The 15,301-nt window shown below is 38.3% G+C and overlaps 1 protein-coding gene across 1 annotated transcript in view; it reads right to left on the bottom strand.

Moving 5' to 3' along the window:
- Positions 1 to 15,301, bottom strand: part of COL4A1 (collagen type IV alpha 1 chain) — a 134,008-nt gene that overhangs the window by 67,231 nt on the left and 51,476 nt on the right. Inside the window, exon 2 of the mRNA XM_054162874.1 lies at positions 5,585 to 5,635. Coding sequence (XP_054018849.1) covers positions 5,585 to 5,635 — 51 coding nt within the window. The remainder of the gene's footprint in view (positions 1 to 5,584; positions 5,636 to 15,301) is intronic.

The following is a 15,301-nucleotide window of genomic DNA, read 5'->3' as shown; positions in this document are numbered from 1 at the left end:
CTTTCAGTCTTTGCTCAGCAGTCCAGCAAACTGTTCTAACAAAACTAAGGGTCATCAAACCCTCCCAAGGCTCTTGGTATCCTGCTAACTAGACATTAAATACTTTTGTTGCATCAGTTGACAGTCGGTAGCGGTGTCAAATGAGAAGAGTGAGAGGACATCCCATTTGATGTCAATGTCTGTGTTCACTCACTTGCTCAGCTCAGTATTTACTTTAACTGTGCACACTGATCTTTGACACAAGACTTGGTGAGAATTATTTTTGTTGGCATATCAAAACATTTTAAAATGTTCCAGCTGAACTCAGTGGAAACTGTCATGTTTTCTTTAAGAACTACAAAATTTATGGGCAGGTTTTGCCATTCTAATTGCACTTAAATATTATAAGGGATAGAAACATAATTAACCAGATGAGAGTCTAAATTGATTTTCCCTTGGCTTTACCTTAATTTAGCTTGTTTCTGTGCTAAAGATGATATAGGAGAACACTTTACCCGTTACTGAAAGCTAATAATGATTTTCATCATGTAAGCTGACTTTACTATGTTGTCTATAATTCAGTTTGCTTATTGTTCTGTAACACTTTTTGAGGTGTTATATATACATGAAAGGAAATGTAAATCCATTTTAGCATCTTGAAAAAAATGCTTTCTCAGCTGTTCCTGCTTTTTTTGTGATATTAAGCTTCTTTCTTGGCTAAACTGAAGCAGTTATCCAGCTGTTCAGGAACTTGTGTGATAAAGGCCTCCACTGTCACTTTTTTAGCTGCTACTTCAGGTTTCTTTTTTGAAAATCCCACTTTCGTGCTGCTTCTTGCTGTTCTGTCTCCTTTCAGGCATATATGGTTCCAAGTTTTGCTATTGTTTCTGCTGGAAGTGATTTTGATAATTTCTATGAAATGTGGCCCAACTTTTAAGCCAGCATCACATGGCCAAATGTTTTCAATGAGGTCAATAAAAAAATAACTACTGTCACTGCAGAATTGACACAAACACTGTGACAACAGCCTGATTTTTGAAACTATCTCTCTGAAGAATATCAGATCTGCAGCTGATCAGTATCTTTGCTTATTTTATTATAGTCTTCTGATTTCTTTCTTTAGGAATGATTAGGTGACTTAATGTTATCTATTAGACCTTTTCAGACTCGAGCTACAATCTTTGCTCCCACTTTGCCCATCAACTCTGTCATGAACTTTATGTACCTCTCTGGGATGTATAATCTAGCTGTGCTTTCCTCAGTGTCCTCTGTTCATAGTCTTTCCAGCTCAGGCATGAACAGGTGCTGCACATTAGGTAAGTTGCTACAGCACCCACTTGAAACACTGAGCAAAACCACAGAAGAACTGATTAAAACCAAATATAAACACTAATGCGAAATAGTGACAGTGGAGAATGTAAAAATGAACATTCTTAATTAAAAAATGTCTTGACACTCTTCATACATGTTGAATATGAAAAGCACAAACCTATTGATTACTGATTTGCTCCACTGGGAACTGATTACTGTTCCCTGAAATACTGTAAAGGAACCTCAGAAATACTTCATAGCTATCTGCCCCCAACAAGGGATTTTATATTGTTTTAACTGAATCTAGATCACAAATATTTTTGCTTTATCTTTTGATACCTAAAATGACAGGAAAAGCCCTGAAGGCCCTCCCAATCAGGTAAACCTCAAACAAGAAGACAAAACAAATATACACAGTTGACTGTAAGAGTCAACTTTTCATTACACTGACAAAATAGAGAAGCACAATCACTTCCAGACAGCAAAACCAGTTTTAAGACTGTATGAGTGAACAGGCCAGAGAAGACTCATCAGTGCTGCTGTTGATGGGGGACCACAGAGACGTCCTAGTGACTGTTAGGCTAAGCCAGCAACAGAGCCACCTGGGTTCCAGACTCAACATGGCACAAGGAAAGCCAGTTTGTGTACTTGTGCAGCATAGTCAATTCACACAGGGAAGATATATCCATCAACAGAAACAGGAGTAATTTTTATGCAGCTATAGTAATATAGATACAGTCCAGGATTAGGCAAACAAAACCAAGCCATTATAAAATGGTTTGCTAAGTTGGGTTTTTTTACATCTCAAACCAACAAACAAAAAAGATCAAAAAGAAGCAGTTACAAAAGGGTTAATTCTATTATTATTTTCTACTTTCTTTTAGAATTCCCTAGTAGAGATTGTTTTGGTTTGTGGTGTGTTAATTTAAAGTGCAATATTTCACAGGCAGCAATAAAATTGCATTTGATACCCATGTGAATTTCACTTCTAAGAGGTAATTCTGGGGCAGGGCAATCATCAGAAGGTGTTTATATTAAAGAATGAGAATTTATACTTTCGTGCATTCTAACTGATAAGTATTAGAAGATTAATCATTCCATATTAGTTACAGCAAATTTCCAATGTTACCTCCTTCTGGTATGCTTCTGATATGGAGTAAAATGCATGTAAATGTCCATGAATGAGAGAATGAATGTTCTTGGAAAAAGTCAGCACATGGAGAATTTTACTCAGCTCTATACAGTCTTTGTTTTAAATGGTAATTAAATGCTTAACGTGGTTTTTCTACACACACTTATCTCCACAGCTGCTTAAAATTGTTCTCAAAAAGTAGGTAGCCAAAAAAGATAAACCATAGCTTCTGTCTACTTCTGAGTAACCCAATAAAATGTAGGCAAGCATTCAAAACTCTAATCGGTTTAAACAGATCCCACACTTCAGTAAGGATAGAAAGAACAGCCAGTTGTTATGAAGAAAGCCAAATAAAAGTGTAAGAGGAAACAAAGCCAAGATGTCTTAGGTTAATCTACCTACTAGAAAACACTAAGGTGTTATTTATTATTGTATTATTTTAGCAATATTATGTTTTTCTAAAATTTCTGCACCTTCTGTTTGGCAAATACTTGTTACTTGACGTTACATAGCTTAAAATAACAGCCTGATGTTCAGTGTAATAATAAAGGCATTATGGGATAAGAGCCATCTGTTGCAATTACATTCACTTTCTGAAATTTTCTGAAAGGGATGAAAACCCTTAGACTTTATCAATTACATGCCCTTGATGAAGTATGAGTCATCTTAGAGGAGTCTGGCATAGAGATGCAGTTTTCATGGAAACAGTCTAATGAGAGAACATATTGAATGTATTCTAAATGTGACCATCCAAATGGCCACATTGATGAAAAGATTCTCAGATGAGAGAGAAAAATATGGCAATTTAACTCCCTCTTCCATGTCTGAAATACTGTTGGGTAATATTTCTTGGGTATTTCACAGCTTTTAAGTCAAATACTATTTCCAGCACACTTTCTGGTGAGATCATTAATATGATTATTTGACCAAATGTATTTTAATTAAACCCCACCCCCAAATCATAGGGTCTGGGATTTATTCCCACATTATGGTAGGAAATTCATCTCCAGATGTTAGTAATTAAGGCATTAAAGGGTAAACCCAGCACCCACTTCCTCAGCTGCCGAAGCTCCCACAGCAGTAAACTGGTGTGGTTATGCTGCTGAAAAGTGTGGGTGTATTGGAAAAGACCCTTCAGTATTTATGCACTTCTGCACAACATGGAAACCAGATCAAGAGTTTCCAGTGTAGGCAACATGCTGGCTATGGGGATAGTGCAGGGCAGAATGCGTGTGTGCTTCCCACACAAGCAGCTACGTGAGAAGTGGAGAGCAGATGTTCTCTAATATAATCTCCTGGGATACTAAAAGAGGTGGGTATGGTGCCCCTCTTCTGGATCAGTCTTTCTAATAAATCCTTCTCTGATTAAGCAATGTTCACATGCAGGTAACAGGTACCATTACTGATGTGGACATTAGGGGGAAATGTGTTTAGCTCCTACACAGTCTAGAAGCATGCAAGTATTTCACTATGCACATTTAAAGCAAAAAAGTGTTTGTGAGGGGAACCCATCAGGAAGAATGTGGAGTACACTGACTTGCTGGACATGTTTGCATGAGATCTGGAATTTACTACAACTTCTGTTGATATGTAGAGATATTTTTCTTTCTCCATTTTTCAAATAACCTAATTAATCTGATTATGTTTTGGCTTCTAGCATCTCAGACAAGCATCTGTTTCTTTCAAAGAGAACATATTGAGACTGGACTATGACTATGAAAAATGGCAGCAAGAACTCTAGCAAGGAGAGTCAGGATTGCAGCTGGAAATAAATGAAGTGTAAGCTTTCATGCAATTCATTTCCCCAAACTATCATTTTAAAAAATTATCTAGTTGCAGGATGCTGGCCTGCCCTGTGAACTGAAAACTAATGGCTTACAAGAAGAGAGTTGTAACATAATATCTCTCATTCTATAATGATTCATTTGTACTTGTTATTGAAAAAGAAGACCAAGGTATCAAGGAATAAATTCAGAGTTCTGAACCATTCCCAAATCTTGGCTTTATTTGTTTTCAATCTATAGCTGACATTAAATAGATATTAATGGGTCATTAAAAGAAAGACCATCTAAAAGATGTTTTGAATCTTGACAGTTTTCATCTGCTTTGCAAATTAATCTCTGTTCTGCTATCTTTGCTTGGGTCTCTAATTAAGTAATTTACATTCCTTGTTCTGGAAAACACTGAGGAAAAGCAAGCAACAAACATTCTTAAAACCTCCATCTGTAAATCTGTAGCTATCACATGTGAGACAATGTAGAACAACAGATGTGTATTTATTTAACAAAAAAATCCCCAACCAACCCCCACAAACACAAAAGAAATAACCAATTTGCATTGTTCTTTTAAGCAATCTTTTGGGTGACCTGAATAATTTACCTCAAAAAATGTTCCCAGTGCAATCACAGGATGAGACAACCTTTCATTTACACTCATTTAAACTTACAAGTATAAAGTACATGTGCATGCACAACAAAACACACTGTAGATTAAAATCTCTACAGCCAAATTGGAAGAGATAAGGAGAGGGATTGAATGTCTACAATATTTACAAAAGCAAGTAATTTACAGGGGGAATTCATGGAATGCTTAAGTGCAATATACTGATATTTATTTTTTTCTCTTCTTGACCTGCAACATTTGCCTGTATTTAAGTTGGTTATTAACCTCCTTCTTCCTATTGCAGGTCATTGCCTCCTAGGGCTAACCCTAGTCAGGGCATGTTGCTCATGATGCATCACAGCCTTCCTGGAGAGCAATCTGCACAGTGGGCTGAGGGGAGCATTTCTGAACTGAACTGCTCACATCACTTCCAGAGGTGGTCAGGATGTCAAGCCTGATACTCAGTAAAAAGAGTTGAGGTGAGGTGTAGCAAAGCCAAGAGTGCCAGGGTAGCATCCCACTCAATGGGCAAAGAGGTGAGCACCAGGACAGGGCCTTCACCTCACAGTAAGGGCATTTGGCTCTTTCCTACACCTCTTGCACTCTGCTGCTGCAGACACCGAGCTGGTTGCTTTCCGGAAACCCCGCTGAAAGGTACACGGTCTGGCCTTGGCAATGTCCTCAGGCATGCAAGTGTTCATTGAAACCAATGGCTTACCTGCCTCCCAGGTGTGGCTTAAATAAGCAAAATAATGAAGTGGAGAGAGCTGACTTACTCACCTTTTGCCCCTTTACTCCACTGCAGTCACATTTTCCACAACCAGAACAACCCTGAAAATGAAAGAGAATTGAGAATTAATAGTCTGAACTGAGCGACAGAACATACTTCAATGGGCCAGGGATGTCAGCAGTACCACCCTGACTGTAAGTCTGGTCAGCGTGGGGAGTGCTCACTTAAGCCAAACATAATACTTTGGTGTCTTTATATGTTACTTCTAAATCATTGTCTTTTAGGCCAACATTTTAAAAATAACCCAATTTTATAGAATATGCACATATTCTGTATCTAGCAATATGAACATCTCAACTTAAAGCAAGTGGATTCTCCTCTAGGATTCCATAGTCACACTTTCAAAGCCCAATACAACAGTTAAATCAAAATCAATCCAGTCATAGAAGCACCTCATTAACACCAGTTTGTTAATAAATGGTTTGCTTTCTTATATTCTCTATAAACATGTGACATTGATTGAAGAAGAAGGAAGAGTGAAATTGCAGTTCATGATTTATCTTTTACATTTAAGGAGAAAAATACCAGAACTGGGTTTGATATATTTTCCGAACACAGAAAATTGTTGTATACACCCTTTGGAGTTTAACATGAGATCTCTTAATACTGATTTACTAATTTTTTTTTAATCAGCAATTGGCAATCTTCAGATAGCATGAGAATGGTTTTTAAAGTAATTTCAGTACTGATATAATTACCACAGGAAACTTTATCAAGAGTGAAGGTACCTAGTCCATTTTGAATTTGGAAAACCTCCAATAAGGCAAATAAATATAATCACTCCAGTAAGTAAAATAGTACAGTAACATTTTTGCTTGGGAAAAAACCCCAAAACTTCTTTCAAAGTAAAACATTAAAGGCTGTCCAATAAAACTTAAGTGTCAACTCCTGAAAAAAATGTGATTTTGTTGAGATCCGTTGATCCTTTCTTCTATATGTAGAATCACTGAATTTGTTGCTTGAAGTCAGATGTTCTCCATATTCTCACAAAGCAAAAATATTTTTTTCCTTACATTATTACAGCATTTTACCATGTTGTACTATAAATGCACAGAAAGATGAAAATTAACACTGATTAAAGTGAGTATTTATCATAAACTGCAGAAAGCAAATTAGAGCTGAAAATTAGGCCAACACATCTTGCTACACCAACTCAGTGTTGATCATGGGGGGAAGGTGCCACCCCCTAAATAATTCACTTTACTACTCATGGCACATGGTTGATGCCTGGAAAAACATTGAGCCTCCCATTTCAAAATGTGACCCAGGATGACCGCTCCTACTTTTTCAGACCTGATGAGATCAGAGCTGGAGGACGCATGCTTGCAGCTCATACTGTGTCCTCCAGCATCATGTATAATGTTATCAGTTTTATCAACACATCCCTTCAATTCAGAAGAAGTCTGTTTTAATTGCATCTGGGAATGTAATTAAAAGACATCATTGAATAGTTACAAACATCTGTTTTCTGGTTAACCCGCACATATTTTCTTCAACCTGTTATTTAGCATGCACCATTTTAGAAACTAAGTATGTTATTTATTTTTAAGTTGGCTTTTGTTCTTAAATTTAGCATTGACCAGAAGAATAGATTTGCATTTTTCAGGTCTCTTTTTGTGTTCCCCAAAATGACACCATTATATTTATTTTTTCCTGTTTCTTAAACCTCAGATTAGAATAACACAAGGTGTGGAAGGTAAGAAGGTACCGAGCACCAGGGAGCATAGCTGCATAAGATCCTATTTGCAGGCAAGTGCAGCAGCCTGATATGCCCAAAGAGGCCATCTGCACTACAAAACTCTGCCTTTATTTTACAGAAGCATATTCTTCTACTACCCCTGCCTATCACCTTTGCAGGTGGACAGAAGGCTGGACAGCAATGATAGCATTAACCTTGGCTACTAAAATGCACTCCTGAGTCTGAGGAAAGCGATGACATTCTGCACATACTAGGAGGAAGTATGAGGTTCTTCCTCTTGGTCCTCTGAGAAGAAGAGAGGGTCAGACTGGAATCAGCTTATGGATCAAAGGGTAACTCAAGGAAGCCAAAGGGACATTTAACTAATGAGGTGAGAAACTAAGAGAAAGATGGTTACAGCAGGTACAAGAATCCATATCTGGGTTCACTGAACTCAGTATAGTTACAAACATCTCTACTAATTACTAGTCTCCCTTTACTCAACGGCAAGAAACAAACTTCTGGTCTGGAATCCATCTCACCTATTTTGGATGTTTGCTTTCAATGGAAATGAAACATTTGAGAATGAAGCAACAGAGACTGAAACGAGCTGAAAGGACTATAGGCTGTTCATGGAAACAAGGGGGAAAATGAGAAGAAAAGTGGATACAGAGGGCTAAAAGTTATAGACAGAATTTGACACAGCATAGCAAAAGTTCTTAATTTCTTGGAAAGCATTACAAATTTAGCTGAATATCTTCTGAACTGTGAACACAGACATCTGCATTTCTGGTACTCATTTAGGAATGACTTAAGAAACTTACACTTTCAGGTCCCAAGTGGGAAACTTCACTCTGAAGTAATAAAGATAATCATCACAAGGTAAACAAGTTGATACCATAATTCTAAACTTTTATGATTTTTAATCAGTCTCATGATACAAAAAATCCTATTCATGATTTCCCACCACACCTGGCTACAGAGAATTTGACAAATGAAGAGAAAAGTTTTTTCCTATCTCCCAGACATCCTCTTTGAAACAATTCCTTCCCCCGGAACCATATGGAGCTTGGAGCAATTACTGCTGTCCTCCAAGTGCCAAAACAGTGAAGGAATGGTGCTGGTCAGGAAGCATCATCTGCAGGGAATGGTGAAAAAGCAGACTCTTTACCCCTTGTCTAGAAGCCAATTACAGAACTAATCCAAAGAATATGACCAGGTGCACTATGATACTTCATGTAGTTTGTATGGTAGGCTAGAATTTTTCTAATGGCCAGAGCTCACTTGCACCACAGGCCAGTGTCTCCTATATTTAAAGACATTAATTTTATCTTACTCCTCCCACAAAGTATCAGCCAGCCCAGAAGCAGAAGCTCATTTTAGCAATACAAATTGCTTCATTTTTTGACAAGCATTTCCGTTCTGGTTCATTCTCCCAGACTGTCTGCAACTGATAAGCTTCGTGAATCACACTAGCAAATCAGTATTAAACTATAAAAAGATTACATCCCTTCAGGATTATGCATATGAATGTACTACACACATGCTGAGCATTTGACTAAAGGACAGTGATTTATTTACTATCATATTAACATATAGTTCTAAAAATGCTGCTAATGAATGGAAGTCCCAAACCAGACCTCTAACTTCCATCAATCACAGTCCGAGTCTTACAAGTGCTAAAGCCCTGTGATAAGAGTTGAGAACGCTGCTAAAAGTTCCTGCAGCAGATGGAGGAAACTCTGCTCTGCATTGCAGGCTGTAAGACATCTGTCAGATCATAACTACAGACTTTTGCTGCATTTTGCCCTGGTTTTCCATGTCCAGCTACTTTCCTGGCATTTCAGAACTGCTGCTTGGAACTCACACAGGAACGAATGCAGCCAGCCAGATGAGCAGTCTAGGAGGGAGAGGACTGCCGTATTTGGACATGCACCATTTCTGGAGGCTACAGAGATCTCAAAAAAAAAAAAAAAAAAAAAAAAAAAAAAAAAAAAAAAAAAAGAAAGGAAAAAAAGGCCAACTTAGTTCTTGGAAGCTCCACTCCCTAACTGAAGTACATTTTTCAAGAAAAAAAAATGTAGTTCTCTTTCCCACAACATCAGCTCAGACTCTGCTTGCTGAGCTTCAGCTGTTGAATTGCCTAGCAGCTTAGGCTAATGGCACAGGTATCAATCAAGTTCAACTATTACCCTATAAAGCACTTCTTTAAAGTAGAAATTTAGTAACATTCTCACTGTTTACTTAACTCTGTTGGTGTTAAAATCTTCATTCCAGGGAATGTTGTCACTTCTACCCAAAATATAATGTCTTTCAAATGACTGAAAATCCTGTGAACAGTTGACTAGTGAGACTAGCACAGATAACAAAATTCTCTGACTGTTCACTATGTTTCTGATTCACAGCTGATATGCTTCAGAAGGTTATAAAAGAAAATCAAAATTATGATTCATTCGTTACAAAATGGCATTCTGCTTAGACTTGACAAACTGATGATGTTTTCTGATGAAACAGCATAGATTTCCCATTCTGCATTGCTTTAGTTAAAACCCCCAGCTTGAGCTGAATTCCAATACATTTCAAGTTGAAAAACACAAGAATGGCTATGCCAATGGGATTGGTGTTTGACAGTGAGAGTTATAAGTCTGAATTTCCTCTTTCCACAAAATCCACTCCATTCCACCCCTACACTAACATAGTCTCAAAAGTGGAAGGCCAAGACTTATCTCTGTGTAGCAGGCACTTCTTCCTAAGCACATGTATGTGCAAATCATGTAGCTGACAAGCTGGATCAATAAAGTCTTCCGTTTGACATCCCACCAAATACAGGAGTAGGGAGGTGATACCAACTGCAGGACACTTATCTCACATTCCACTCATACTTTCTTCTCTCTTCAGATTGTCAAAATAGCTCCCTAGCTGTATTACTATTCTTGTCTTTACCCTTTAGATATAACTGTATTGAACTAGCCAAACTGCTCTCTTCTACTCAAGCACCATTTAGGGAAATTACTTCTGTATTTCAGTTAGTTTCAATAGTTTTCTTAACTGACTTTGCAGTCTATTAGTAACTTAAAAAAAAAAAAAAGAAAAAGTTGCTAAAAATTCTGATTTATCCTTAGCTAAAATGAAGAGGATAACAAAAGAATCCAGACAGTCTTAGCAAGTTAGCAAAATTTAGTTATTTGTCTTTGTACTATTAGATTTACTTTGGATTATGGAAACAGATGGCTCCACTTGGACAGTATAAAATCCTCTTTTATTCTTAAATAAACATGCCAGGATGAAAAGCTTCATTGTTTCTATAACCATTTTGGTTTTAAACGAAAGGATAAAAATTGTGATTTGGAAGAAACAAGAACTCTCACCTATTAAAAGTTAACACCAAATAACAGGCCCTAGATCTGTTTAGCCAACAGTAACAAGGTATAGATTAGTATTAACACATGTATTAGCTACAAGTACATGCTGAAATGCTTTTTTTGAAAGGTTAAGTTACATATCGATATACTGGCTGCCTGCTTTTAAAACATGTTTGCAAAAATGTTGGCAAAACAAACTGATTGCTAAGTGTAAGTAAATCATTCTTCTTTGCCATTATTAAAAAAAAAAAAAATCAAACCAACCACAAAACCTCAAAGTCAGTCTCCTAAACACAGCTTTGCATTAAGCGTTTGAGCCAGACTTAGAGTTGTTCTACCATACACTGTCTTCTGCCTCACAGGGTCTGAGCTTTCTGCTCCTAGACAAGGAAACCTGCTGTGCTGTGGAGCATTTAAAAGACAAAACTGACCCCCTCTCCCCCACTGAAATGATGTAGTTTCACATGGCACACCAAACCCTTATTAGATGAGAGATGAGAAAGAGAGTATCTTCCTTTCTTAATGACAGTCCAAAGCAATGGAGTATAAAAGCATTTCTATTTGCTCTCATCCTGCCTCCACAAGCACTGGGTAGCTGAGCTTGAAACTGCACTGCTGAAAGATGACAGTAGGTCACTCAAGCACTGGCTGGTACAGAGGTACCCATATGCAAGCTAAAGACTGGATTCAAAACTCCTCACTGAACTGAACATGGGCGTCTTTGAAATTCATAGAAGTAGCCATCAAGAAAAAGCAGCTTCATTGTTTGTCCAGATTGTATTTCCTTAGATCATAGCAAATGAATAAAAATCAGCAAAGCCAAACTGTACTATTTAAACATTCCTGGAAAAAATGTCTCTAAAATGCTTTTGGGTTTTTTCCTCAATAATTTTATTATTCTTTGACTAATTTGTTCACAGAATATTGTTTCAATATTTTGGCAATTCTAAAATCAAATAGTCCATCAAAAAATTGCCGATAAATCCACTCACTTCTGACCAAAACATAACAGGTAGTAATTTTTAAAGGTTATAACTGTCTTCATTAGTGTTTGATCTGGAATTTACAACTCGATTTGGAATTTGGTTCAGATTGAAATTCAAACCAGTGGAACACAGAGATGTATATCATCACTGAAACACTAGCAGTGTGATGCCTAAACAGAAAACATCACTTCAAAATTAATAAAGTACTAAGCCTAGCTTGAATCATTAACACTACTATTTTTTATGACAAGTAGTATTAATTGGCAATTACAATGGAAACCTTGGTGCAAGAACTCACACAAGACCTGCAGGAAGCAGTGTAAAGCTAGTTGAACAGCAAGCTTCACCAGGGCTGCCATCTTCTTGATGGTCAGAAATGAAAAGAGTGACTTAGTGCATTGTCTCACCCTTGGTCACTCCCACAGACTCTGCTGGGACAAGGGTAACTGCTGTTAGCTATGCCTGTGCTAAGTGCCTAGCTTTGGTAATATGACTGAAGAGTGGGAAGTTTGTCCCTTTGAGCAGTTGATACAAAGCAGATCTGAATCTCAGTCCTCAGAAGGTTTCAGAAAAAGGAACAGTGTCATGCCCTCATTTTCAGGACTTATGGCAGAGAACAAAAACTGAGCACAGTTCTCATTTCATTTGTAAAGCACTCAATTTCAGATGTCTACAGACAGATAAATCATAGAATCATAGAATCAATAAGGTTGGAAAATTCCTCAGAGATCATCCAGTCCAACCTATCACCCAAGACCTCATGACTAACTAAACCATGGCAACAAGTGCCACGTCCAGTCCTCTCTTGAACACCTCCAGGGACAGTGACTCCACCACCTCCCTGGGCAGCACATTCTGATCCCAAATCACTCTTTCTGTGAAGAACTTTCTCCTCACCTCGAACCTAAACTTCCCCTGGCACAGCTTGAGACTGTGTCCTCTTCTGCAGGTGCTGGTTGCCTGGGAGAAGAGACCAACCCCCTCCTGGCTACAACCTCCCTTCGGGTAGTTCTAGAGAGCAATAAGGTCTCCCCTGAGCCTCCTCTTCTCCAGACTAAACAATCCCAGCTCCCTCAGCCTCTCCTCGTAGGGCTTGTGCTCAAGGCATCTCACTAGCCTCGTTGCCCTTCTCTGGACACGTTCAAGAGTCTCAATGTCCTTCTTAAATTGAGGGCCCCAGAACTGGATACAGGACTCAAGGTGTGGCCTAACCAGTGCTGAGTACAGGGGCAGAATGACCTCCCTGCTCCTGCTGGCCACACTATTTCTGATGCAGGCCAGGATGCCATTGGCCTTCTTGGCCACCTGCTGGCTCATGTTGAGCTGACTGTCAACCAGTACCCCCAGGTCCCTTTCTGCCTGGCTGCTCTCCAGCCACTCTGACCCCTGCCTGTAGCACTGCATGGGACTGTTGTGACCACAGTGCAGCACCTGGCACTTGGCCTTGTTAAATGACATCATGCTGGACTCTGCCCATCTGTCCAGCCCGTCAAGGTCCCTCTGGATCTAGACAAAAGGGAACATTTTATGATTTTACAGTATCAGCAAACTCCAGTCTTTGCTCCTCCCCTTCTCAAAAAAAACCACAAAACCCAAACCCCAAACAACAACAACAATGAAAACAAACAAAAACCCACCAAAAAATATTGACAGCTTATCTGTCTGTTTGTTTGTTTGTTTATTTTTTCCCAGAAAATCATGGGTAGATATCAACTATGACTGTTCAGGGAATTCCTTGCACCAAAGGACAGCTTATTGGTTTTACAGCTTGCGCCTTCTAGGTCACGAAACTGAGTTCAGCTCTAGTCAGCAATCACTGGAAGTTTCTGTTAGGTAGTAGGCTATCTAAACTCCTTCCTGTCATTTCCATTTTCTGTAGATCCAGTATTCACAATGCAAAAAAGAAGAGTGGCATTCAAGATATCCTGTAGCATACCACTTGCCTCCAGATGCCAGGCTAGGTAGGAATAGGTGCCCCCTAGGTCCCAGGTCATATCTGCCAGATCTGTCAGGCCTATGTAAATATCTCAAATGGTGCTAAATGCCTACATTTCAACAATGGAAATAAGTGTAACCTAATAATCTCCACAGGCTGATTAAACCTTGCATGGATAAGAAGAATTAAAATACTCATTCTCCCGATGACCTCCTCTAGCTGTAGGTTGAGTAGGTTAGAAGAAAGCAGAAGTGGTCCCCACTTATTTCTGTCACTGCAGAGCTGCTCTCCTGATAAATCTTAAGGGATAGGATAGCTTTACAGCAGATAAAAAAGCTCCTGTAAAAAACTTACCCCGTGGTACTTCATAGTGACTAGTATGTCAGTGCATCAACTAAGTATCCCTGTTAGACTGAGAAAAACTTTAAGGAAGTCCCAAATTAACATATAGGTAATATCTGAAAAGAATCATAAATTAGTGTTTGAATTTTCACTACTGTGCAAGAAGAAATTTTACTAATTATAATTCAGCTCTGGTTTTATTTAAAAGCTTTGTGCAATACTCAGAAAATCAACTGATTTTAAGAAACCCTCCATAGAACAGAATCAGAAAAAAGTCCATATGCATCTTGGGACATAGGAGGCTCTTTGCAGTTTTTGGCAGCAGTTTTTTCTGTTTGGCAGTGGGTGAGGGATGTTTTCTTGTTGTTGTTTTTAGCATTACCAGAATCCTACAGGATGTTCATACAAAAACTGCAGACAAACCACAGATTCTTATCAGAGATCTAGCCACTCAAGGGAATAGTAATTAATTTTTACATGCTTAATATTAATTCTCTTAGAAAATATTTTGTAAATCAGCATCAGCTGGAAGTACTTCACTAAAAATATGTTAAAAAAAAAAAAAAAAAAAAGACATTACATCTTCTTAGTCAAAAGAATACCAGATTGCTAGAGCCAAAATGTTTTGTTGCTGGGGCCTCATTTTTCACATTCTTTTCCAAATTCCCCAGGGGTCTGTCCTGGAGGTAGGGTCATGGGAGTTCCCTGAACGATGCTCTGTGAACATGACTTCCCTGCTGGCGATGCGAACATCATTTTCACAAAGCAATGCAAATCCAGGGGGCTTCCAGTTAGTTCACAGGAAGTATAAAGTTATTCCTGTTGTTCCATATTTGGACAAAAATGACATGTAAAGCAACTGTTTCCTCTAAGTCCATTCTTTTACAGGAAGCTCTGGCAACAATCAAGCCATTTGCTTACTTAGTGAAATTTTCAGAATATCACATTATACCACTCAGTTCTGCACAGCTCAAAGCAGATAACTTGTTTGTGAATACTAATTGCATTAACATATAAAGCCTCTCATCATTATAATCTTCTAGAAGGTCTGTTTCCACAGATTGACAGATACTGCTTTGCCTCCAGCAAGCAGAGGATACAGTATTTACCACCTGAGTATCAGTCCAGGCAGTGTTGTACCCTATTTAAGAACCTTGCTTTCAGTTATATTTTCTAATAAGTGAAAAAAAAATCCAGGTGCCAATAGGATCCTCTGGTGTAACAGTCACTGTGTTACTTCATCAACATCTGAGGTTTAGAGCATAGTCCAGGACCTTCTGACATCCAGAGACAAGCACTTTCAGGAATACATTTCATAGGGCATGACCCTTTCTGAATTTGATTATGATAATAATTTCAAATAATCCCCATCCTAATTTTCTACTTTGTGAATGAGCAAACTG

Source organism: Dryobates pubescens, chromosome 7 (assembly GCF_014839835.1).
Source record: "Dryobates pubescens isolate bDryPub1 chromosome 7, bDryPub1.pri, whole genome shotgun sequence".
NCBI classification, from domain to species: Eukaryota; Metazoa; Chordata; class Aves; order Piciformes; family Picidae; genus Dryobates; species Dryobates pubescens.
Note: the sequence above shows the minus strand (reverse complement) of the source record. Positions and strands in the feature narration are given on the sequence as shown.